The 27,798-nt window shown below is 38.4% G+C and overlaps 1 protein-coding gene across 1 annotated transcript; it reads left to right on the top strand.

Moving 5' to 3' along the window:
• Window positions 1-70: 70 nt before the first annotated feature.
• Window positions 71-27,431, top strand: LOC100893147 (serine/threonine-protein kinase Nek6). The gene is made up of 16 exons (XM_030993966.1): window positions 71-133; window positions 8,272-8,408; window positions 9,569-9,646; window positions 9,897-9,990; window positions 10,432-10,577; window positions 11,343-11,395; window positions 12,150-12,277; window positions 20,425-20,526; window positions 21,543-21,622; window positions 22,480-22,644; window positions 23,173-23,321; window positions 23,953-24,159; window positions 24,536-24,708; window positions 25,272-25,405; window positions 25,966-26,061; window positions 27,148-27,431. Exons 2-16 carry the CDS (start codon window positions 8,326-8,328, stop codon window positions 27,266-27,268), a joined length of 1,809 nt encoding a protein of 602 aa, XP_030849826.1. The 5' UTR covers window positions 71-133; window positions 8,272-8,325; the 3' UTR covers window positions 27,269-27,431.
• The last annotated feature ends 367 nt before the right edge of the window (window positions 27,432-27,798 follow it).

Raw genomic sequence — 27,798 nt, 5'->3', positions numbered from 1 at the left:
AATTAAGATATTTTTGGAATTTGACGAGATAGTTAAAAGTAATATGAACATCATAACTGTGATATAAATTGACCTTTGACATGCCCATGTAAACAATTTTCAGTTGTCAAGAATAGCTGAAACTTCGATGTTTGTGAGTAACTTTATTCTTTCTGTAACGGCCTGATAGGAAAAAAGTAAATTAACTAATTGAATGATTAGACCCTATGTCAACCTTAAACTGTTCAAAGTCCTGTCTAACACTCACTAACGGTACTAGTAAAGTAGAAGTTAAATTGATGATATGCATGCTCTAAATTAAAATAAATCAGCATCTTTCATACTGAGGCGAGCTGACTGCATCACTCACTAGGCTACTTCTTCACTTTCAATTCAGCAGTTCAGTCTGGCAGTGACCATGCATTATTGTGACAATGACATGTGTGTGACAGTGTGAGTGAGTGCAGTGTTAACTTGTCCTCGCAAAACTCAGAAGTGATAAATGTTTTTTTAGTGTGGTATGTATGGTATGTAATCCTGTAGCCTAGATTTTTTTTGCTGTTTTTGGCTTCAAAAGGGTCCCAATTGGCCAAAAATGATGGGGTTCAAATTTTCAGACCCCTCCTTCATTTCCTATAGAGTTCTAGCGGGTCTAGACTAGTCTATATTGGGTGCCAAAATGGCATAGGTCTATATAATGTGTAATAGGGAAATTTGGTGTTTTCTGGAAAATTTAAACCCCATCAATTTCTGATAGCTTGGACCCCAATGAATCAAAAAAATGCACAAAAAAAAAAAAAAAAAAAAAAAAAAAAAAAAAAAAAAAAAAAAAAATCAACTTTGGCACAAAAATCCTACGGCTATGGGAGCTGTTTCAATGACATACTGTACCACACTATTAAGCCCAAAGGCTGCAACTGCAAGGGCTTGCCAAAATTAATTGAAATATGATCTGAATTCTGATGATGTTGATTATCGCCAAGGCATCCATTTGCCTGTGTGAAGAGTAGACCTAGGGTAGACCGAAAACTTCAGTCTCTCTAATCGTCGGTTGTTCCACTGAGACTACGTCTGGCTCCACTAGACCTCCGATTACAGAGACTGAAGTCTGGGGACCTCTTTCTGTGAGGCACTGTACGGAACAAATGGTTCGGTTCGACCGGACCGCGATGAATGAGATATGCAACGAGATTTTCACTCTTTACATCCTCATAACTGCTGCAATTACAACACAAATTAAAAATAACATATATATAGCTTATTCGACTTACGATAGCTTGCTCATTTAGATCCTAAATTAATGATTAATCCGAGAAAGTCTCGTCGTCAACATTATCCGTCTTGGTTTTAGTTGATGAATATTCATTTTTTCTTTTCGAACGTCCAATAGCTACCGTAGCTACATACGAGTCGGCCCAGCTTGACCAACGAACTCCCACGAAACGAGTGCTCTGATTGGCCATTTGGCTATGTTTTGGTAGGTGGACCCGGAAATATATCGGCCGCCGGGTAATATTTCGAATGCATGAACGTACTGCTTCGCGGATCTGAGATACAAATTGGATAATTCATATAAGTAAGTTCGTAAATTGTCTATTTAATATTAAGTTATCAAATTTTGATAACTGTAATTAGGACAAATGACATACCGACCTAATTTACATCTGATTTAGAAATCAGAAAATTAGATCTAAATAAAGAAAATCGGGGAGAAAATGTTTTGACACAAAAAGCTGCCATTGTTGGCTATAGCTATCCCCGCGGTACGAGATCTCTGGGTTGCCATCTGTATTGGGGAATGACAACAAATGTCAGTTTTATTAAAGAAATGACCCAAATCAGATGGTTATTGCTGTCTAACCTAGGGATGTTACAAAAAAAAAAAAATCTCAGATTTCAAGCTCTTGCTTTATGCCATCAAACAGAGCTTGATAAGACCTTTTATTTGATGCCTCATTCATCCTAATAGCCCCAGTAATAAGAAAGTTATGCCAATTTTAAACGCCCGGAAATCATGTATTTAATTCCTTTGTTTTCCTTTGTTTTTAAAACAAAAGTTGTGATTTCAAATGTGACCGAAAGATTCTATTTCATTACAGAAAATCGCCCAAAAAATGTATGTAAATACGCGAAAGCCGCTAATCGGGCCGTCATTTTTGCATGACATTTTCACATTCCTCCTCCTAAATAACATATTTCTCAGCCATAGATTTTGCTGAAATTTCACCAAAAGCAAATTCATATGTTAACCAATCATCCAAGATACCTTTTTTCTCATCCTGAATGCGGGATCAGGGTACAGAATGGCACTAAACACGGCTCTTGTGAAACAGTGCAGCGAAACAAACTGCCGAAAACATAAATCATAGAAAGTTTAGTATGAAATGAAAGATAACAATGTCATTCTTCTCATCCAATAGAAATCATGAAACAAAAATCTAATCAGCCCATCAAAAGATCACATTTACCTAGGCTATCCAAATTGGTCTCCAATAGTAGGGTGTCTGAACGATTTTTCAATTTTCAATTTGGGATCGTTTTTCACCATTTTTGTTTGATATTTGAATAAAAGATGTTATCAGAATAATACATTTCAAATTTCAAGTCTCACCGATGTTTCTATCAAAAGTTACAGCCCCTCCAAAACGCTGGTATATTCATATCATTTTGGTCAAAATCGACGAAAAAGACGTCTACGCAGCACGAAGCAATATTCCTTACATTTAGCGCTTGCGCAGTTACGTTTAATCGGTCTCCGCCTCATTTGAATTACCCGCCCGCGCCCCGCCCACGAATCAACGTTCTTGTTCCTTCTGATTGGATGTAAAAGACCCGCCATTCGCTTAACGTTACAAATTTGAGTGCGACGAGAGAGCATACTATTTTCCGTTTTTTTCAATACCAAAATTGGGATATTTCAGTCAAACCCTCTATTTTTAATGATTTTTTCACTTAAGTATTTCACTTAAGTATTTCACTTAAGTATAAGTCTTACTTAACTAAGAAAAATTATCAAAAAAGTCATATTTAAGGTACAAACTTGATTCTTTTCCTGAAATGTCCGTTCACGTTTCGTTTGCATGTGTATGGAACGCCATGTGTGCGTCACCTATGTGTAAAGTGCGTCACCTGTTTAAAGCCTGAAATTTCAGTGTTTTTGGTATCCATTTTTGTATGATTGACAGCTAGGGCGTCAGAGCCGAAGTTTGCTTCCTTTGTTCGGTAATAATTCCGAACCATACAGCTGAGTGTCGTATGAAATCGTTCGCCGTGTTTACGTCTGATTGTGACTGCGTATATGTTGTACTTTGAACTGGTTGTGGTCAGCGTTCGTAGTATTTCCATGGTTACGCGTTTGCGCGGCCTGGCTTGGGGGAAACTGCCTGGCCTGGGGGAAATTGCCTGGCCTGGGGGAAACGGCAATATGATTTCGGCGTTTTGTAAAAACACACCAGGAACTAACTAAGCTCCGAAGGGTGCTCAACCGAGATTTGGTGGTCTCCATTCCTACATTAATTTCTTTGTCAAATAATAAGCACTTTGTCAAATAATTAAAGCACTCTGTCAAATAATTAAAGCACTCTGTCAAATAATTAAATGCAAATACAAGTCCGAAATGGAAAGTTGTAATATGACAATAAAATAACATATCAGTAATAGTTCATAAATGAGAGGTAGGTTAGTATACTTGCTAACAAAACTGACAAATTTGATAAAAATGGTTAAATCTTGAGAGGATTTTGATCGTTTGACAGTATTATATAATTGAGTTTCCCAAATTATTTTCAGTAACAATGTTGCATTTTTTTTTTTTGGGGGGGGGGGGGTAAACAAAAATTAGTGGGGTTGGGGCAGCTTTTTTTTTTTGGTAATTATTTTTTTAATATTTCTTTTTTGTATGTGTAGTATCATATTATTATCAATGTTATGCTTTCAGTCATCGCTTATTATATTCATAAATGTATATATATATCTCTCTCTCTTTCCGTCTCACTCTTTCGTCCCCCCTTCTCTCTCTCTCTCTCTTTCTCTCTTCCTCTCTTCCTCTCTTTCTCTCTCTTTATCATCACTCCAACTCTCCCTCCTCTACACCTCTCTCTTTCTCTGTCTTTTATTCAACAAAAATTTGAATTTGATCAATGACTTTTTAAATGCCTATCGGGGGTCTATGTTTGATTTTTGATTTATGTCATATTTTGTGTTATTTAAATTTAAATTGCAATTGTATGTTTGTGAAATGGATCGCAATTCAGCCATTGGCTGCGATGATCTTTCTAATAAGAACCATTTCTATTCTATTCTACTCTATGTATTCAAATATGTTATTCAGAGATGTCGGAGGGTATCATTAAATGTATAACTTATGTAAGTGCATACATCTTTGATGCGGTCATTCTTTTCCTGTTCAGTCCAATTTCATATTAGATCAGAGTGAGATGTGATGGAAAGGGGGTATGACATTGAGATAAATAATTAGAGAGAAAGAGAGAAGGAGAGAGAAAGAGAGAGAGCGGGGGGGGGGGGGGCCTTGTGTTGGATGTCAATTTTCAAAGCTAAAAAAAAAACACTATGCTCATTTTAAGAGGAAATTAAAGGAAAACCTAATACTTGACAGTCGGAGAAGTGAATGACATGTGATTGAAATTTGTATTCTTCTGCCGGTTCATACTTTTTCATTTTGTATATATTTATGTTTTCGTACGTTATAGAAATTCTACTAATTCATCATTATTTTCTTCTTCTTCCTCCTCCTCTTTTTCTTCTTCTTCTTCTTCCTTTTCTTCTTGTACTTATTATCATTTCTATCATCAGTTTAATGTTATTATTATTATCTTTAAAAAGTAATTCTTTTATTTTTCTTATCTGTCTGTAAATATGACTATTTTTACTTATTAATTTTATATATGTCTGTAAGGGACCCCACTGGAAATAAGCTCTCGTGGGTTATCCTGTTCAAGCTGACTTGTTGATTTGTTATTATTGTATAATGTTGTATGTTCGAAGCTTGTCGAATAAAACTCAATCAATCAATACATACATATACCTCCACACTCAGGCGCGGATCCAGAATTTCTTAGGGGGGGGGGGGATTTGAAATTATGCAAGCCAAATATTGGTACGTAATGGTGACCCAGCAGTGGCGAAATGAGCAAAAACGTGTTATTGTTGATGTTGTTGTTGGTGTTTGTTTTTTTGTTTGTTTTTTTTTGAGGGGGGGGGGGGTAGAAACGATCAACGTAACGTAAATTAGTGTGGGGTCTAGGGTCGAAGCCCCGGCGGGGGTCAAGGGGAGGAGCACACAGAAGCTCAGGGAATATAGGCTTTTAATTACGGTCAGATGAGCACATTTTGACTCCTCATTATTTTGTGACAAAGGCAGGTCACTATTCTTTTTTCCTTATTTAGGAATTTGCCATTTCCCAACACTCATAAAAAAATCTAGGAAAATCATGTCATTTTAGTAATATTTGTAAATCACCGGTATCGAATTAGAAATAAACCACGTTTGAATTATATTTTGGGGGCATCTGTCACCCCCTTCCCCAAGCCCAACCCCCCCCCCCCCCATCAGTGCGACAGTGCCCCCCCCAATCTACACCTTAACTATCTTCTTTCTCTTTTTTTCTTTCCCTTTATCTCCTCTTTTTCCTTTCCCTCCTCTTTTTCCTTTCCCTTTCCTTCCTTCTCTCTTATTTTGTGATGGGGGGGGGGGGAGGGGGAGGTAACAGCTGGGAGGCAAGGCCCTTTTGCCGCCCGATCTCCTTTCCCCTTTTTCTTTTCTTCTTCCTCTTCTTTCTTTCCCTTTCTCTCCTCTTTCCCTTCTTTCTCTCTCTCTCTCTCTCTTTTTGCGGGAGGGGGGGGGGGGGGCGGCAAAGTCCGTTCGCCCTGGATCCGCGCCTCTCCGCACTCATTGAGTCATCTCTTTTGCTTTGTACAACTAATACATTTCCTAATTATGAGCAGCACAGCTCATTACGACAATCTTGTCTAATGTTTATGAACTTGTTTTCCATTTTAATTGGTAAATTGATATTTAAATGTATTAATACATGTATGTATTTACATACATGTAGGAGCATCAGCTATCATGGCTTCAAGAAATCATGACACCCAGGTTGCGGGACGTGGACCCTGCTCCTGTGCAACCCACAAAATATGATAAAAATAACATATAATTATAGAATGTTGTACTGTAAAACATCATCATAAGAGAAAAGAGGTGGAGAGGAGGAGGGAGGGACAGAAAGTGTGAGAGAGAAACAGAGGGGATGAAGGAGAGACGAAGGGAGAAAGAGGAAGAGGCAGAGAGAGCAAAGAGAGAGAGAGAGAGAGAGAGAGATACAGACAGAGAGACAGGGGGGTGGGAGTGAAATAGAAATAGAGAGGAAAGACCAGAACTGAAGAAGAAAAGGAAAATCTGAAAGTAGCAAGTTCAGATAGAGAAAAGGGATGAGAGAGTGAGAGGAAGGATAAAAGTACATGCAACATCAAAATATGAATGAATGGAAGAACCTGCTGTGCCAATCATCATGACAATTAATATTGCACATAATTAATCTCCTCCATAAGATTATGATTTTCATTTCGCCAATGCTAATTATAACACCAATGACTAGACTGCATTCCTTGAGCTGGCGAGGCACGCGCAGTTGAACTTTCCATGAACTCAAATCATGCCGCAATGCGCATAACTTGGCTCGCTTTCCCACGGTCATTAAACTTGCCGGTATTATCCGAAACCCGAAAAACCTAACCGAGGAATCGTTCGGAAAACCGAGGAGTCGATCGGACGCCCGAACGGAAGAGCAAAGTAGCCGCCCAAGTCAAACTAAGGTCAAGCTGATTTACGCATCAATTTTCTGATTGGATCAGCGCCCGGGGGCGTTACTTGGGATTTTTTTTGCTAGATTGATCACCCAATGGGTGCTCGTAAACTCATTGTACATGGATAAACGATATATTTGCTTCGTGCGCAGAGAGATGTTGTTTTGCTAAATTTAGCCAAACAGCTGTATCGCGCGATATGCAAGCGTATGCATATCGTACGCATGCTGCTAAGCCAATCCGCGACTTGCAGCTTGAGCTACGCTGTCTCCGCGACATGTGCCATTGACTAGTATGGTTGGCGTTCGTCGCACAATAAACCCGGAAGTGAATGCACGTTATAGTCAATGGCAATATCGCGGAGACATCTCCGCGATATTGCCATTGACTATAACGTGTATTCACTTCCGGGTTCTATGCCGCGAATGGCCACCCATACTTGAATTTGGGGTTTCGTTCGTGCGCGGAGATGTTACGCGATGTAACCATGGTTTGGACTGAGCGGAGCGCACGCCCCCTAATTAGCTGATCCACCAAATAGCGAGAAGGGTATTTTTAAACTGTTATCAGTTGTGATCCCTGGGGGCTAGCGAAAATATAAGCACATAGAATTGTTCCTTAGGACTGGGACTACTTATCGATCGGGGCGTCATATCTCAAAAGTGACAAACCTCAGAGTTAGCCAGGACACAATGTTTCAATTGCTGTTTTGACCAAGATATTTTTAGAATTTCGGGGGCTACGCCCCTTTAGAAATATTGGAATTTACCTGCTCTTTCATATGACACCTCATTTATTGATTATCACCTTCAGGATCACAACAGATAAAGGTTTGAATCTCGAATTGAAAAAAAAAAATTGACTTTTTTTGCATGGTCGCGCAATGCACGTAGACTGCATAGGGATGCGTGTAATCTCTATGGGAAGAATTTTAGCACACAACATCGGGTGCGCGATCAGACACCCTACCAATAGTGCATAACAGCCCCATGGCAGAAACCTTCATGACGAAAGCGCACACATTGTAACATACCTATGAAGAGTGATTAGTGCATGACTAGACCTAGTCTAGACTAGACTAGGTCTATGTAAACAAATTCAAAACCTCAAATAAACATTTAATTTGAAGTTTACATATCACCCATTCCCGCACCCTAATAACCTTGCAAAATAATGGCTTTAGAGTTCGCTAGTCCTAGTGCCTTTAGTTCTACTTGAAGTTGGAATATTCTTTCAAGACAATTCATACAAAGCAATTTTGAAATTGGTCTTTTTTATTTCAATTGAGTTTTTTTACCTGTTTACTGATATATTGTTTTCAGTCTTAAACATTATTTTATAAGGACAATGAAGCAATAAATGAAAAAGGTAATAGGTCCCAATTTAAAGCAGAAAAGGTGATCAATTTAACCCTTAAAGATCCACTGTAAATATCAATGCAATATTTCTTTCTATTCTATCCCATAGATTGTGGTGCCAGCTGTTTTGTGCAATATGGTGGTAACATGATTGTAACCCTCAATGGAGTGCTATGATAAGATCACAACATTAGGCCAAGGGGGTGGCGGCGCAGTCTATCTAGTTAGACATCAGATTAGTAAAAGGTAAGTACACTAGCTAGTACAGCAATGTTTTTAATTTTCTTTTTTTATATTATCAGTTTCTTTATATTTTCCACTAGAAATACCGTATTTGCCGGCGATAAGGCCGCACCGCCCCCTATGCTGCACCCCCAACTTTGACATTTCAAAGAGGAAAAAAAAAAAAAAACGACAAAACAAAATAATCATAATTTTCTCGAAAACACTATTTTTTTTTTACAAACTGATGCCAAATTCATCCATATTCTTATAATTTACCGGAAGTTTAGCTAAAAAAAAGTGATCGCAGGCAGATTTGGTGTCCGATATACCCCTACCACAATGTACGGTGTAATGCGAAACTGCATGAAATGGAAAAACAAAATGGCGACTTCGGATGGATATTCGCGGCAGCTCCGTTAGACTGTCCCTTCCTTTACCTTTGCAATGTTTTAGCACGAACTAAGATCAAGATCTATCGGCAAATGTTGTGTTAGGATGTTTATTTTCGTCTTCATGTCAACAATATAAGATAAAATTGTCGGTAAGTTGTTTGGAAATGTCCTGTACCATAGTGGTATTGTTATTTTACCGTTTCTAGTTCCATACGTGCAAATTTGTGTTGGTTTTGACTTTCGTTTTTTTTTTTTTTTTTTACTCTTTTGTCGTAAAGGCCGCACCCCTACTTTTTGATATTTTCTCTTCCAAAAATACTGTGGCCTTTACGCCGGCAAATACGGTAGAACTACCGGTATACCGTGATATTAAATTGATTTAAATAAATTATGCATAAATATCAGATAATCAATCATTGAAGTTTGAGATCAATCTAAAAGGAGAGAAATTAATTTATAACATTTTCAGATATTGAAAAAATCCCCACACAAATTGTCAACTGTATAATTTATTGATTTAGGAATCTGATCATTATGCCCTATTGATAACCTCTATTTCAAGTTTATATGAAAGAGTGGAATATACAAACTGTTGTCAATTTTAGTACGAAAAGGTGATTTATGTAGACCTTTAGAAAACTCTGAACAGCTTTTTATGCTATTTATTATTTTTTCATTATTTTGCTCTTTTATGTTTCATTGGTATTATAGGAATAGTCTTATGAAATGATTTTTATAAAACTTTAGGAAACGTTGATTTAAATTTCTGATCCCCCTTTTTTTTGACAGGCTTCTAGCGTTGAAGAAGATTCAGCTGGATGAGAAGAGAAAGACAAGAACCAGAGATGCGGTAGAGAGAGAAGCAAAGTAAGAAATTTGTATTTATCTCCTTTTAATTATTATTTATAATTACAGCATTCATTTAAATTCAAATACGTTTAGGCTTAATACCAGCCATTTATATGATTTTACTTGTAGTTATATTTCTACAGGATAGCATTGTTAGTTACAAACTGATTTCAACAATGGCCCCTTTGGTTTAGATTATGCCGACAACCTGTTCAAAAAACCATGTCAATTCGTAAACCCCCTGATTTTTATTTTGGTCTAATTTCAGGATCCTGTCCCAGTTGAGGCATCCCCATATTGTCACGTATCATGATTCTTTCTTTGAGGAACAACCAGAGTCTGTCTACCTCTGTATAGCACAGGTTAGTAGCATGAAAGATTCTATCTGTTTGTCTCTCTTTCTCGCTCGCTCTCTCTCTCTCTCTCTCTCTCTATGTCTCTCTCTCTCTCTCTTTGTTTTGCTCTCTGTCTCTGTCACCCCCTCTCTCTATTTCTGTCACTGAATCTATTCCTCTCTTTTTAAAACTCTCTCTCTCTCTCTCTCTCTTTCTCTCTCTCTCTCTCTCTCTTTCTTTCTCTCTGCATCTATATTTCACATATATTTCCCTGGTCTTATATTTAATTTTTTCTCACTTATGAAGTAATTTCTAATATTTCAAGTGCCTTGACTACAAGAAATTACCTTTTCTTCTTCTTCTTTTTTGTTGTTGTAGTTTTGAATTATAGCAAATGCAAAACTTTTTTATTTCATCAAACTGACATACATACAAGTCATTTTTGTTTTTCTGACCCTCCGTACCCAGGACTATTGCGATGGCGGAAACCTAGACGAGAGGATACAGACGGCTAAGCACAGAGGCAAGCCGTTTGATGAAGGACGGATTATGCAATGGTTCATACAGCTAGTCATGGCTGTACAGTACATACACTCCAAGAAAATACTTCACAGGTACGTGCTGTAGTTTTTTAGTATGTTAAAAAATGGCAGTGTTGGACGAAAATGTTTGAGGAGTGCTTTGAGATGTTCTTTCCGATTAAAAACTGTATTGATCCAAATCTATTTTGATGATAAGATATTATCCTATTGTCAATTTTTTAAGTGTTGTTAAAATAATTTTTGTTGTTGTCATTGTTGTTGTTATTTATTTTATTACTCTTCTTCTTCTTCCTCTTCTTCTTCTTCTTCTTCTTCTTCTTCTTCTTCTTCTTCTTCTTCTTTCTCTTCTTCTTCTTCTTCTTCTCTTCTTCTTCTTCTTCTTCTTCTTCTTCTTCTTCTCCTTCTCCTTCTCCTTCTCCTTCTCCTTCTCCTTCTCCTTCTTCTCCTTCTTCTTCTTCTTCTATTTCTTCTTCTTCTTTTTCTACTTCTTCTGCTTATTGTTATTATAACTACTACTACTACTACTACTACTACTACTACTACTACTACTAATACTAATACTTCTACTACTACTACTTCTACTACTATAATACCGCTTCTACTACTACTACTACTACTACTACTACTACTACTACTATACTACCGCTTCTACTACTACTACTACTACTACTACTACTACTACTACTACTACTACTACTACTACTATACTACCGCTACTACTACTACTACTACTACTACTGCTACTACTACTACTATTATTGCTATCATCATTGTCATCATTTTCATGTTGTATTCATGTCCTTAAAATTGTTCTGTGCATTTTTCTTGATTTACCAGGGATCTAAAAACACAGAATGTCTTCCTGACCAAGAGCGATGTAGTCAAACTAGGTGAGTTATCGCTTTTGTGTCTTAGGGGTAGACTTGATCAGATATGACTGAAACAATTGGTAGTGGCTTTTGGCTTTATGAAAATTTAAACAACTTGCGGATTTGTCCTTGACTCATAGATCCGCGAAAAAATCTTCTTTTTTTAAATATATAGGCTTATACAGTATATAGGGGATTTTTTAACTCAATTTTTTCAATTAATTCACTGTGAATTATCATTAAGTAGTCACCCAAAGAAACAAAAGTGTTTTGAATTGATGCAAAATTCATACCATTTCGAAGGGGAAGCCTTACCGATAAAAGATGTCACAGCTTGCATTTTACGCCTTTCCAGGATATCTATTTGATTTTTCAGAAAATTAATTTTGTTTTTTAAGAGAAAATCTTTCCATCTATGTATGATTTGTCCATAATTGTCAGTTGTCGTGAATTTTCTTCTGGGACTACTTTAACATCAAATCAATTATAACGCTGAGGTAATGATATGATTGCAGGGCCCTGAGGGAGAGGCTACTGTGGGTAAACAAGACATATTATTATAATTATTATTATTATCATGATGACCTTGTTTCTATGTGTAGGTGAATTTGGTATCTCAAGGACCCGTTTCACAAAAGCTTTTTTCAATGACAAATATCAGTGACAAATCTGCTGATAACCAATCAGAAGCAAGGATTTTAGTATCTTATAACCACAACTGTCATTTGTCACTGATGACAAATTTGTGAAACACTCCCCTTGTTTCAATGTGAAGGTGACTTTGGTATCTCCAGGACGTTGGAGCACACCGTTGACAAGGCCAAGACCTGCGTTGGGACCCCATGCTACCTTAGTCCAGAGGTCTGCCAGGACCAGCCTTATAACAACAAGTCTGACGTCTGGGTAAGTCCTGGATCCCAAACTGTCTAGTCTGAGCTTGGCCAGTCCCAAAAAATATTTTAGAACGTGTTGTTTGATGATGATTGTTTTACCAGAGCTGCCAACCATTTTCTGTTTTTGCCGGAATTACTCCGTTTTTACTTCCATATTAGGTAGTATGTTGTTTTTATGCCTCCGCCACCGAAGGTGGTGCCGGAGGCATCATGTTTTCGGGTTGTCCGTCCGTACGTCCGTCCGTACGTCCGTCCCGTTTGACCGTTATCACAATATCTCAAGAACCATTTAAGATTTAAACTTAAGACTCGGGAATAGTATTTATCACCATAGGAAGACGATCTGATTAGATTTTGGAGTACGTAGGTCAAAGGTCACAGGTCACAGAGGTCAACTTATGAAATTCCTTGTATTGAGTTTGTTAGCGCGATATCTCAAGAACCATTTGAGATTTAAACTTCAAACTTAAGGATAGTATGTATCACCATAGGAAGACGATCTGATTAGATTTTGGAGCACGTATGTCAAAGGGGCAAATATTGTAAAAATTTGAATTATCACAACTTTCGTGCCGAAATTGTAAGGGCCGAGGTGGTTCAGCATTTTGGAGGAAAATATATATTTTTTTTAATAGGCTAGTTTCCCCACAATGAATGTACATACATTCCATTAGGTTGATCCTGACTCCCAAATCCCTTTGAAAGGGGCGAAGGGGCAAATATTGTAAAAATTTGAATTATCACAACTTTCGGGCCGAAATTAGAAGGTCCGGGGTGGCTCAGCATTTTGGAGGAAAATATATATTTTTTTTAATAGGTTAGTTTTCCCACAATGAATGTCCATACATGCCATTAGATGGATCTTGACCCCGATATCCCTTTGAAAGGGGCGTAGGGGCAAATATTGTGATAATTTGAATGAACACCAATTTCAGGCCAAAATGGTAAGGGCCGGGGTGGTTCAGCATTTTGGAGGAAAATATTTTTTTTTTTTAATAGGCTAGTTTCCCCACAATGAATGTCCATACATGCCATTAGATGGATCCTGACCCCCATATCCCTTTGAAAGGGGCGTAGTGGCAAATATTGTAAAAATTTTAATTATCACAACTTTCGGGCCGAAATTGTAAGGGCCGGGGTGGTTCAGCATTTTGAAGGAAAAAATTATATTTTTTGTGTAGGCTAGTTTCCCCACAATGAATGTACATACATGCCATTAGATGGATCCTGACCCCCATATCCCTTTGAAAGGGGCGTAGGGGCAAATATTGTGATAATTTGAATGAACACCAATTTCAGGCCAAAATGGTAAGGGCCGGGGTGGTTCAGCATTTTGGAGGAAAATACGTATTTTTTTTAATAGGCTAGTTTCCCCACAATCAATGTACATACATGCCATTAGATGGATCCTGACCCCCATATCCCTTTGGAAGGGGCGTAGGGGCAAATGTTGTAAAAATTTGAATTATCACAACTTTCGGGCCGAAATTAGAAGGTCCGGGGTGGCTCAGCATTTTGGAGGAAAATATATATTTTTTTAATAGGTTAGTTTTCCCACAATGAATGTCCGTAAATGCCATTAGATGGATCTTGACCCCTATATCCCTTTGAAAGGGGCGTAGGGGCAAATATTGTGATAATTTGAATAAACACCAATTTCAGGCCAAAATGGTAAGGGCCGGGGTGGTTCAGCATTTTGAAGGATTTTTTTTTTTTTTTTAATAGGCTAGTTTCCCCACAATCAAATTGAATGTACATACATGCCGTTAGATGGATCCTGACCCCCATATCCCTTTGGAAGGGGCGTAGGGGCAAATATTGTAAAAATTTGAATTATCACAACTTTCGGGCCGAAATTAGAAGGGCCGGGGTGGTTCAGCATTTTGGAGGAAAATATTTTTTTTTTTGAATAGGTTAGTTTCCCCACAAAGAATGTCCATACATGCCATTAGATGGATCCTGACCCCCAATCCCTTTGAAAGGGGCGTAGGGGCAAATATTGTGATATTTTGAATAAACACCAATTTCAGGCCGAAATGGTAAGGGCCGGGGTGGTTCAGCATTTTGGAGGAAAATATATATTTTTTTTAATAGGTTAGTTTCCCCACAATGAATGTACATACATGCCATTAGGTTGATCCTGACTCCCATATCCCTTTGAGAGGGGCGTAGGGGCAAATATTGTGATATTTTGAATAAACACCAATTTCAGGCCGAAATGGTAAGGGCCGGGGTGGTTCAGGATTTTGGAGGAAAATATATATTTTTTTTTAATAGGTTAGTTTCCCCACAATGAATGTCCATACATGCCATTAGATTGATCCTGACCCCCATATCCCTTTGAAAGGGGCGAAGGGGCAAATATTGTAAAAATTTGAATTATCACAACTTTCGGGCCGAAATTGTAAGGGCCGGGTTAGTTTAGTATTTTGGAGGAAAATATTATATTTTTTGAATCGGCTAGTTTCCCCACAATGAATGTACATACATGCCATTAGATGGATCCTGACCCCCATATCCCTTTGAAAGGGGCGAAGGGGCAAATATTGTAAAAATTTGAATTGTCACAACTTTCTTGCCGAAATGGTAAGGGCCGGGGTGGTTCAGCATTTTGGAGGAAAATATATATTTTTTTTAATAGGTTAGTTTCCCCACAATGAATGTCCATACATGCCATTAGATGGATCTTGACCTCCATATCCCTTTGAAAGGGGCGTAGGGGCAAATATTGTGATAATTTGAATAAACACCAATTTCAGGCCGAAATGGTAAGGGCCGGGGTGGTTCAGCATTTTGGAGGAAAATATATATTTTTTTTTGATAGGCTAGTTTCCCCACGATGAATGTCCATACATGCCATTAGATGGATCCTGACCCCCATATCCCTTTGAAAGGGGCGTAGGGGCAAATATTGTAAAAATTTGAATGATCACAACTTTCGTGCCGAAATGGTAAGGGCCGGGGTGGTTCAGCATTTTGGGGGAAAATATTACTTAGTATATTTTTTGAATAGGCTAGTTTCCCCACAATCAATGTACATACATGCCATTAGATGGATCTTGACCTCCATATCCCTTTGAAAGGGGCGTAGGGGCAAATATTGTGATAATGTGAATAAACACCAATTTCAGGCCGAAATGGTAAGGGCCGGGGTGGTTCAGGATTTTGGAGGAAAATATTACATTTTTTTAATAGGTTAGTTTCCCCACAATGAATGTCCATACATGCCATTAGATGAATCCTGACCCCCATATCCCTTTGAAAGGGGCGAAGGGGCAAATATTGTAAAAATTTGAATTATCACAACTTTCGGGCCGAAATTGTAAGGGCCGGGTTAGTTTAGTATTTTGGAGGAAAATATATATTTTTTTTAATAGGTTAGTTTCCCCACAATGAATGTCCATACATGCCATTAGATGGATCCTGACCCCCAATCCCTTTGAAAGGGCGTAGGGGCAAATATTGTGATATTTTGAATAAACACCAATTTCAGGCCGAAATGGTAAGGGCCGGGGTGGTTCAGGATTTTGGAGGAAAATATTTTTTTTTTTTTAATAGGTTAGTTTCCCCACAATGAATGTACATACATGCCATTAGGTTGATCCTGACTCCCATATCCCTTTGAAAGGGGCGAAGGGGCAAATATTGTAAAAATTTGAATTATCACAACTTTCGGGCCGAAATGGTAAGGGCCGGGGTGGTTCAGCATTTTGGAGGAAAATATATATTTTTTTTAATAGGTTAGTTTCCCCACAATGAATGTCCATACATGCCATTAGATGGATCCTGACCCCCATATCCCTTTGAAAGGGGCGTAGGGGCAAATATTGTAAAAATTTGAATTATCACAACTTTCTTGCCGAAATGGTAAGGGCCGGGGTGGTTCAGCATTTTGGAGGAAAATATATATTTTTTTTAATAGGTTAGTTTCCCCACAATGAATGTCCATACATGCCATTAGATGGATCTTGACCTCCATATCCCTTTGAAAGGGGCGTAGGGGCAAATATTGTGATAATTTGAATGAACACCAATTTCAGGCCGAAATGGTAAGGGCCGGGGTGGTTCAGCATTTTGGAGGAAAATATATATATTTTTTAATAGGTTAGTTTCCCCACAATGAATGTCCATACATGCCATTAGATGGATCCTGACCCCCATATCCCTTTGAAAGGGGCGTAGGGGCAAATATTGTAAAAATTTGAATTATCAAAACTTTCTTGCCGAAATGGTAAGGGCCGGGGTGGTTCAGCATTTTGGAGGAAAATATATATTTTTTTTAATAGGTTAGTTTCCCCACAATGAATGTCCATACATGCCATTAGATGGATCTTGACCTCCATATCCCTTTGAAAGGGGCGTAGGGGCAAATATTGTGATAATTTGAATAAACACCAATTTCAGGCCGAAATGGTAAGGGCCGGGGTGGTTCAGGATTTTGGAGGAAAATATTACATTTTTTTAATAGGTTAGTTTCCCCACAATGAATGTCCATACATGCCATTAGATGAATCCTGACCCCCATATCCCTTTGAAAGGGGCGAAGGGGCAAATATTGTAAAAATTTGAATTATCACAACTTTCGGGCCGAAATGGTAAGGGCCGGGGTGGTTCAGCATTTTGGAGGAAAATATATTTTTTTTTTAATAGGCTAGTTTCCCCACAATGAATGTACATACATGCCTTTAGATTGATCCTGACCCCCATATCCCTTTGAAAGGGGCGAAGGGGCAAATATTGTGATAATTTGAATTATCACAACTTTCGGGCCGAAATGGTAAGGGCCGGGGTGGTTCAGCATTTTGGAGGAAAATATATTTTTTTTTAATAGGCTAGTTTCCCCACAATGAATGTACATACATGCCTTTAGATTGATCCTGACCCCCATATCCCTTTGAAAGGGGCGAAGGGGCAAATATTGTAAAAATTTGAATTATCACAACTTTCGGGCCGAAATTGTAAGGGCCGGGTTAGTTTAGTATTTTGGAGGAAAATATATATTTTTTTTAATAGGTTAGTTTCCCCACAATGAATGTCCATACATGCCATTAGATGGATCTTGACCCCCATATCCCTTTTAAAGGGGCGTAGGGGCAAATATTGTGATATTTTGAATAAACACCAATTTCAGGCCGAAATGGTAAGGGCCGGGGTGGTTCAGGATTTTGGAGGAAAATATATATATTTTTTTAATAGGTTAGTTTCCCCATAATGAATGTCCATACATGCCATTAGATGGATCCTGACCCCCATATCCCTTTGAAAGGGGCGTAGGGGCAAATATTGTAAAAATTTGAATTATCACAACTTTCTTGCCGAAATGGTAAGGGCCGGGGTGGTTCAGCATTTTGGAGGAAAATATATATTTTTTTTTAATAGATTAGTTTCCCCACAATGAATGTCAATACATGCCATTAGATGGATCTTGACCCCCATATCCCTTTGAAAGGGGCGTAGGGGCAAATATTGTGATAATTTGAATAAACACCAATTTCAGGCCGAAATGGTAAGGGCCGGGGTGGTTCAGCATTTTGGAGGAAAATATTATATTTTTTGAATAGGCTAGTTTCCCCACAATGAATGTACATACATGCCATTAGATGGATATTGACCCCCATATCCCTCTGGAAGGGGCGTAGGGGCAAATATTGTAAAAATTTGAATTATCACAACTTTCGGGCCGAAATGGTAAGGGCCGGGGTGGTTCAGCATTTTGGAGGAAAATATATTTATTTTTTTAATAGATTAGTTTCCCCACAATGAATGTCCATACATGCCATTAGATGGATCTTGACCCCCATATCCCTTTGAAAGGGGCGTAGGGGCAAATGTTGTAAAAATTTGAATTATCACAACTTTTGGGCCGAAATTAGAAGGTTGGGGGGGGTTCAGCATTTTGGAGGAAAATATATATTTTTTTTTAATAGGTTAGTTTCCCCACAATGAATGTCCATACATGCCATTAGATGGATCCTGACCCCCATCCCTTTGAAAGGGGCGTAGTGGCAAATATTGTAAAAATTTTAATTATCACAACTTTCGTGCCGAAATTGTAAGGGCCGGGATGGTTCAGCATTTTGGAGGAAAATATTATTTTTATGCCTCTGCCACCGAAGGTGGTGCCAGAGGCATCATGTTTTCGGGTTGTCCGTCCGTACGTCCGTCCCGTTTGACCGTTATCACAATATCTCAAGAACCATTTCAGATTTAAACTTAAGACTCGGGAATAGTATTTATCACCATAGGAAGACGATCTGATTAGATTTTGGAGTACGTAGGTCAAAGGTCACAGGTCACAGAGGTCAACTTATGAAATTCCTTGTATTGAGTTGGTTAGCGCGATATCTCAAGAACCATTTGAGATTTAAACTTCAAACTTAAGGATAGTATGTATCACCATAGGAAGACGATCTGCTTAGATTTTGGAGCACGTATGTCAAAGGTCAAGGGTCACAGAGGTCAACTTATGAAATTCCATACATTGAGATTGTTATCATGATATCTCAAGAACCACTGGAGATTTAAACTTCAAACTTAGTGATAGTGTGTATCACTAAAGGAAAACAATCTGATTACATTTTGGAGCACGTAGGTCAAAGGTCAAGGGTCATAGAGGTCAACTTATGAAATTCCATACATTGAGATTGTTATCATGATATCTCAAGAACCACTGGAGATGTAAAAACTTCAAACTTAAGGATAGTATGTATCACCATAGGAAGACGATCTGATTAGATTTTGGAGTACGTAGGTCAAAGGTCAAGGGTCATAGAGGTCAACTTATGAAATTCCATACATTGAGATTGTTATCATGATATCTCAAGAACCACTGGAGATGTAAAAACTTCAAACTTAAGGATAGTATGTATCACCATAGGAAGACGATCTGATTAGATTTTGGAGTACGTAGGTCAAAGGTCAAGGGTCACAGATGTCAACTTATGAAATTCCATACATTGAGATTGTTATCGCGATATCTCAAGAACCACTGGAGATTTAAACTTCAAACTTAATGATAGTATGTATCACCATATCATAATATCTCAAGAACCACTGGAGATTTAAACTTCAAACTTAATGATAGTGTGTATCACCATAGGAAGACAATCTGATTAGATTTTGGAGCACGTAGGTCAAAGGTCAAGGGTCACAGAGGTCAACTTATGAAATTCCATACATTGAGATTGTTATCATGATATCTCAAGAAACACTGGAGATTTAAACTCCAAACTTGTTTAAATTGCTCTAGGGCGGAGGCATCATTTTCGACTGCGCGCAGTCAAAATTCCATCTAGTTTAATTTTAATTTTTTTAATTTTTTTTTTTTTAACATACTGCACGTCAAACAACTGCCCTAAAATGTTGATTTGATCACAAATTCAATACAAAACTAAGTTTAAAACATACTTGAAAAAGTACTTGGAAGAGAAAAATATTCTCAAAAAGAATGAAATGCCGAAAATACCAAAATAACCACAAAGAATACCTGCTTGTATGTAACAACAGCATGAGGAATGGACATTTCTGCATTGGAAGTGTGTCGCGCGTGGTTGTAAGTTTCGTTTCAATGAATTCCTTTTTTTTGTTGCTTGAAATTACTTTTTTTTGCCATCAAGGATGGCAGCTCTGTTTTACCTATTTTTGTGACTGCTACAAAAGTATGTATATGCTTGTAAGTAATCAATTTCAAATTTCAAATTAATTACATAGGACTCATGCACAAAGCAAAAAGATAAATCTGGGGGGTGTTTCATAAAGCTGTTCGTAAATTTATGCATGACTTTACAAATGACTTGAATATGAAGTGCCAGATAGTATGTCTGTTTTTCCTGATGTTTTCACAGAGTGTGACTATATTTCCAATAGCCTCAATTAAATTATGGAAAAAAATATACTTGGTATTACAAATGTTTGTTATAATATTAATGTTAATCTACATCTGCACAGTTCAACTTTATCGAAGCTGCTCGATTGGGCGATATGTTAAGGTGAGAGAATTTTTCAAAAAATAACGTTTTAAGAATACTTTTTGTTGTTGATAAAGGTTGGCATCTCTGACAAAGACTCAAAAAGATAAATCCGGAACCCCCTTCCAAACAAAAGGTATTGTGGGGCCCTTCGTAAAGACACTTTTTCTTTCTTTCTCCCTATCTCAAGGCTCTTGGTTGTCTTTTGTATGAGGTGTGTGCGTTTGAGCCTGCGTTCGACGCTCACAACCTTCTCAGTCTCTATTACAAGATCGTCAAAGGTGATAACCCTGTAAGTATTGATACACTTGTCCCTTGATCACTAAGGGTATGGGAACATCAAATTGGCAATTAGGTGATGTCACTGAAGCTGTGATGTAGTTTTAGACGTTCATCTCATGTTTATAGATGTTGGTTCTTGTATATAACCTCTTACACACAAAAAAAACATACCCAGCTTGATTACTTTTTAACACCAGGGCCCCGACTTAAAAAGAGTTGATATTAATCGCAAATTAATCATGATTGATATCAATCGCATCTATTTACATAAGAGAACAGAGACTGCAATCTTGCAATTGATTAGAGGACTTGCCATTGATTGGGATCAATCGTAACTCTTTATAAGATGGGGCCCAAATATCAACTTTTTCTGTTTGTTTGTTTTACCTGACTGCCTATTAAGAAAGCATGTGTATGCTTGCAAGTAAGCAATCAGGAGACCGAGGGCTTCAAGTCCTCTCCGAGGGACTTGGTAGTGAGGATTGATGTCTTACCAAAAGGCACTAGCACATCGTCTTGGTTTCAAACCCAGGACCTCCCGGTTATGAGACCACTGTTCTACCACTGAGCCATCGCGCCTCCTCCTAAACATTCTTGATTGTAAGACGGATTGAGTTTTTATATGAGCTCATGAGCATACATGTACTTCACGACTTTGAACAACTAGTGAAGTAATCTCAAGTGTTTGCGATATACAAAAGAAAAGCCATTCAATGTTATTATTGAAAGTTGCATGAAATCTAGTACCTCAATTTTCCTCCATTTCATTGTTATGTTTTTGCATTTAAACTTCAACATAAATCACAGGGAGCAGAGCATAATTGCTGCCATACTGTCTTAGCCTACAGTATCTGTATTTAAACACATATTCACTTTTTTACGCGTTGACACATCCTAAACCACTAGATATAGAAAAATATTGCACAAAATTCAGGTATATTTTCGCAAAGAGTAAGATACACTGATTGTTCTGGTCAGCGCAAAGCCCTTCATAGAAATAATACTTTGTAATATTATTTATTTCAGACCATTCCGTCCACGTACTCTACCGATCTTCAAGATTTATTAACGTTTATACTAGAGAAAGATCCAGACAAAAGACCAAGGTAGGTATAAGATCTTGATCTGGGGGTGTTCTCAAAGAGTAAGATAGACTTTAAGCAAGACTTAACTATGGCAGGCCGTTCATGCCACTATTTGCTCTTACCATTATGATCTGTGAATATAACATTTTCCTTCAATAATAAATTATCCAAAAATGTAAATTCTGTAGAATTGTGACCATGATTTGTACGTCCCTAGAGAGACCAATGCCAGATAATGGTGAGAGTACAGTAGCATGAATGGCCTGCCATAGTTAAGTCCAACTTAAAATCGATCTTAATCTTTGCGAAACATCCCCCAGGAATGATATCCTGAAAACTATTTTCCTTATATGCCACATTACTCATCTCCCTGTGTCACATTGTGTATATCATGGGATAGATTGAAGGCTTTAAGATCATTTAACTGTTTCCAGTGTAAGATTAAATCATGGAGCTAATCAAGACTGAACACACTATAACGTTTCTTATGACGTTTCTTCTTATAGTGCTACAACGATTCTCTCTCTCTCTTTCAGTAATACATGGAATTCACTCTTAGGAACTTCAATTTGTTAGTATCGTGTCCTACAACATTTCTTACAGTGCTACAATGATTATATCTTAGTAATATGCTTGTGTGAAGACACTATTAACGTTTCCTAAAACGTTTCTTGTTTTTATGCTACAAAGATTCTCTCTCAATTAGACCACTGTTGTGTTAGTTTGAACACATTTATCAATTTAAATGTAAATTATCGTTTCCGAAAACGTTTCTTGTCTTAGCGCTACAACGATTCTCTACCATTGTTTATTTTAGCTTTAAGCCGTTTATCAATTTAAATGTAAATTATCGTTTCATAAAACGTTTCTTGTTCCAGTGCTACAACGATTCTCTCTCAGGACTATGTGCAATACCATCTTAGTAACTTCATAGCGGAGAAAGAGCTCTTACAGCAGCAGCTTGCAACCACTACCACCAAACCTCAAACTGGCTCCTCCCCCATCGCTAGGTCAAAGGTCATCAATGTCTCAAGCACATTACGGTGGGTTTTAAAATGTACATGTATCTCTCTCACTTGAGTTATATGGTTTTAATTGTTTTGTTCATGAAAACGAAAAGAAAAATGAGAAATGATCATGCAGAGAATTACAACAACAAAATATATATTTTAATCAATTTGTATTCACTTTATCATTTGTACATAATTGATTTCAAAATAATTAGTGCATGCTTGCAACCTGTACAATTTGGGCATTTCTAAAAAACTGAAAATCCCAGTAATTTATTATTTTCAAATTAGGGATACACTTTACTTTTCAATTGTTTCAGATTATGAGATGTGACTTTATTTCCTACATGTATGTCAGACCCCCTTGCCAATGACCTCTGACATGTAATATCCCACAAAGCAACGGTCCTTTTCCTGTCAGTACAACCTTTGACCACTGCATTCCCACAAGGCCACTGGTCCATAACCTCTTCCTATGACTGTTCATCTCTGATACGTATACATCTATCCCACAAACGAGTGATCCATGACATACAACCTTTGACCTCTAATATCCCACAGAAACCGTCCAATGTCTGCCAGTCACAGGACGAGGGCGTCGTTACAAACAACTCAAACTGATCGCCCTCCACCCAGGAGCAAGTCGTCTCTCGGTATGCTGCCCTCTATGCCACAGACTTGCACAGGAGATGCCATAAAGAAATCACCAGGTATGGAGCTTCTTGTCAGAAAGCAGGGACATATGAAGAGATTTTGATCATTTTATCTGTATGTCTTTAGCCCCCTTGAAATATGATGCCATAAACGGTGGTGATTAAAAATAGAAAATAATGGCGTAAACTTTGTTAATATGATCAGTGATTATGATCTATATAAGGCTTCCAAGTGGTACAATAATCAGTGTATTAAACATCTTTAGTGCAGTACCGGGATGACTCACTGACCACTATTGTTTTTGTATTGCTCAGTCATCCGGGAACTTCAACTATTGATATCATATCGATATCACACGAAAACAAAGCCATATTTACTGAGGTAAGTCAAATTTTGTTATTTCGCTAGCCAGACTAATATAGATAATAATGATAATATTGTTTGGCTTTGTTTTCTCGCTAAGACAATATTAGACTTGTCTTTGACTCGTCCAATATTGTCATAGCTCAAGCAATATATTCTTGTATCACACTCAAGGCCATGCAATTTAATAAAAATACACGTAGGACCATTGTTTCATGCAGTTGCTATTTATTTCATACACATGAAAATATCCACTGCTGTTGACTACTTGACTACTTCATAACTGAATGACCCTTTCATCTTAAATGCGTTGATTACTTTCAGGTTTACCTCCGATCATCCGTCCGCCCCTGGAACCTAGTGAATCGGGCGACTACCCTGATGACTTTGATAGCAGCGACGAAGAGAGGGAGAGACCGGCTAAGAATCGGACCGATGGAGAACGCCCCCTAGTGACAACGTTGAGGCAGGTTTCAGAGATGGAAGTTGAAGTACCAGAGGAGTGTGTATCTGTGTCAAACTCTGACGAAGGTAAAAATACAGTGAAACCTGTCTATAAAGACCACCCAGGTTTTACTGTTAATTTGTAAAGACCACTTTTCTTGACTCCCTTGGGTGGTCTTTATAAAATTACAGTAAAACTTGTCTATAAAGACCACCCAAGGGAGACAAGAAAGTGGTCTTTATAGGCAGGTGGTCTTTATGTACAGGTTCCTTTAGTAAAAATACAGTGAAACCTGTCTATAAAGACCACCCAAGGGAGACAAGAAAAGTTTCGCAGCTAGGACATACATGACATATTCATAATTCCTGCAAAGTTTGATGTTAACTGCAAAAGGGACATAGTATCTTTAAAGTCGATCTCGTTCTTTGTGAAACACTCCCCAGTTGCTTATTCACATATCAGACATATCAAAACCCATATCCATTTTTTTCTTCGTTCATTTTTCAGATATCCCTGAGGAACTAGAGGTGGAGGAGGATGCAGAAGAAAGCAAGAAAGAGAGAAGAACTGAAAGGATAGAAGAGGAGGGAGAAGGAGAAGAAGAATATGCGAGTGATTTTGAAGAAGAGGATGAGGTGAGTAGCATGGCTGCTGAAGGACATTCATCAGGACCCTGTTTCATAAATCTTGTTACAAATTTTCGTTTCAGGACAATTACTCCCTGGACAATCACCCCCTGGAAAATTACCCCCTGGGAAATTACCCTCCAGGGACAACCCCTCCCCCCCCCCCCCCCCCTCCCCCGATGACAATTACCCTCCGGAAAATTACCCCCACCCTTGGAAATTACTCCCTAGAAATGACTTTCAAAGACAACCACCCAAGGATAATTCCCTCTCCCCCCCCCCCCCCCTTTCAGGGAGGGGGAAGTCTACCCTGAAAATTACTTGATTTTTATAAAAAGGAGGTTTTTTTTTTGGGGGGGGGGGGGGTAAGGATAATTGTTCCACTGGTATTTGGCCGGGGGATGATTGTCCTAGAACCGCTAAATTTCTATGACCAATTTGCTCTCGGCCAATCAAACGCCGCGATTTCAGTAGCTTATAACTGTACAGTTATTGTAACTTTTCATTGATAACAAGCTTTAAACAGTTATGTACCACAGGAAATACATGCATTTCTATTTCTCTATGACCAGGTTCTTGAGGGTATCCTGAGCAATGCAAGAACTGCAGCCAATGTGGAGGTTCATAACACCGATCAGGACGATAGCTTTGAGGACTCGGCGAACCTCTCGGATGACATCACAAGCTGTAGGCAGCTTCTAGCTGAGTGAGTACCTAATGGTTTTGGTGTTGGTGTAGTGTTTGGTGTTGCTGCAGTGTTTGGTGTTGGTGTAGTTATTAGTGCCTGATGTTCAATGTGTGATATGAGTGCTTGGTGTTAATGTATATTAAGTGTGTGGTGCGAGTGACTGGTGTTAGTGTATGTGTGTTGTTTTCAACTCTGGTGTTACTATAAGTGTAGGGTGCTTGTGTCTGTTGCTAGTGTAAGTGTGCATTGTAAGAGTGTAGTGGAGTGTAAGTATGAAGTGTTAGCATATGTGTAAGGTGTCATTCTCTGGTGTTGATATTGGTGTAGGGTGTAATTATGAAGTTTAAGTATGAAGTGCTAGTGTTTGGTGTTAGTGTACATATGAAGTCTGGTGTCAAGGAATTATGTAGTGTTAGTGCCTGATGTTTGTCTGAGTCTAAATCTTATGGCTTTAATCTACGGTTTTAATGTAACAATGTGGTGTTGGCGTAAATGAGTGCTGTTTTTCAATGGAATATTAGATAAAGGTCTTAAACTCAACAGTAAACATCATGTTTTTGTGTTTTATCTTTTGACAGTGAATGCCGAGGGGTCCTAGGTAATGATATCTTCTCTGAGATTGAATCTAAGATCAGAGAGAACAGAGGGAAAGATCTAGATCCTGATCAGCTCAGGTGAGTGGCTATGTCATGAAGAGAGAGAGAGAGATGAAGAGAGAGAGATGGAGAGAGAGTGAGAGACAGACATATGGAGAGAGAGATACAGAGATAAATGTAGAGAGAGAGAGTGAGAGAGGGGGAGAGAAAAAGATGGAGAGACAGAGAAGAGGGAAGAGTAAAAAAAAAAATACAAGAATGAATAAAGAAAGGTCCTTGCTTTAACAATCAGAGAGGCAACAGGAAAAGATCTTGATCCCAGTGAAGAACAGAAAAGGGAGATATATAAACAGCCTTCTAGAATGAGAGAGAGAGAGAGAGAGAGAGAGTGGGTGGACAAACAAAGAGCTAGAGAGACAGATTAATAAAATAAAAAAATTACAAGATGGGTAAAGTAAGAGATGTACAAACTAGGTGAGGAGAAGATGGGGGGAGGGGGGGAGAATTGGAATTAAAAGAGCAACATAAAAAAAGAAAATAATACTTCCATAAGAAGGTCGTTGAAAGTATCAAATAATACTGTGCTAGGAGCACTACCACAACATGCCCTCAGGTCAGCTGTAGCAGTATGGTCTCAGTGACTCACTGCTTCCCTACCTGCGCTGTTGGTTCTCGCTTTAAGTCCTCTGTCTGCGAAGTGGCAACTAGGTATTGGGTTACACACTGTTGGTAAGTTGACCATGAAATGGCGCTGTGCAATAAACAGTAGGCTAGGGCAGAAATTTCATCAGTTCAGTATCGCTTTAAAGCCCCACTGCAGTGACCATTGGTCCCCCATGATACTCTTTTTCTTATTTTAATCGAGAGCTGATTTGATGAGATAACCACCTATCAGTGACCATGCAGGGAGACATAATCCCTCTTGGCCAAACTAGTGCAGTGGGGCTTTAAACTGTAGGTAGGATAAGTGATACAATTTTGTTGTCTCTCATTGTTGTCTGTATTTATTTGTTTCAGACTCCAATTTAAACCTATCAGTGACCATGCATGGGGGTCTAATACCTCTTGGCCAAACTAGTGCAGTTGGGCTTTAAACTGTAGGTAGGATAAGTGATACAATTTTGTTGTCTCTCATTGTTGTCTGTATTTATTTGGTTGTTTCAGACTCCAATTTGAAGAAGCTATTGGAAGCGAGAGAATGGAAACCTGCTACCTTCTTAGTGAGCTCCTGTCAGAGGTTCATGACGCAGAAAGCAGGAAGATGGGAACGATACCAGTCTCATGACATGCACTCAATGATGAGGGAGACCATCTCTCCTAGCTGGCATGTTGCTTCCTATACTGTATGTGTTGAATTACAAGAACAATGTAACACATAATAATAATAATATTCGGCTTTTATATAGCGCTTAATACATCAACAATGTGTCTAAGGGCTTTACAGGTATAATATTACCCCGGTCATTGGATTCAGGCTTACCCACACACAATTTATGTACATTCTCCACTCCCTGGGGAGCATTCCAGCCAGGTGTCATTTTTACAGGCGCACACTTGCTCACCTAACCACATTAACTTTCGTATCCTACCGGGTACCCATTAAACACTAAAGTGGAGAGTGGCAAATGTAGATTAATGTCTTGCCAAAGGACATTTTGTGCTGCGGCGGGACTTGAACCCCCTACCTTGTGATCTGCAGTCAGGTGACTTATACACCAGACCACAACACCTTTACAGACTTTCACATTGTCTCTGATGAGGAATCTTCTAAAAAATACCTCTTCCTAGTTTCTCCCATTGTCTCGCAGGCCCTCT

Source organism: Strongylocentrotus purpuratus, unplaced genomic scaffold (assembly GCF_000002235.5).
Source record: "Strongylocentrotus purpuratus isolate Spur 01 unplaced genomic scaffold, Spur_5.0 spur5_scaffold_20, whole genome shotgun sequence".
Lineage (NCBI taxonomy): Eukaryota > Metazoa > Echinodermata > Echinoidea > Camarodonta > Strongylocentrotidae > Strongylocentrotus > Strongylocentrotus purpuratus.
The sequence above is the reverse complement of the archived record's forward strand: the minus strand, read 5'-3'. Positions and strand labels throughout refer to the sequence as shown.

What these genes read in the sequence shown, in the direction of transcription:
- LOC100893147 (XM_030993966.1), top strand. Translation starts at nt 8,326, where the DNA reads ATGGAGTGCTATGATAAGATCACAACATTAGGCCAAGGGGGTGGCGGC. An exon ending in GATCCAGACAAAAGACCAAG is followed by an intron (nt 21,623 to 22,479) that starts GTAGGTATAAGA and finishes TTCTTGTTCCAG; the next exon opens with TGCTACAACGATTCTCTCTC. An exon ending in TGTGTCAAACTCTGACGAAG is followed by an intron (nt 24,160 to 24,535) that starts GTAAAAATACAG and finishes TTCACATATCAG; the next exon opens with ACATATCAAAACCCATATCC.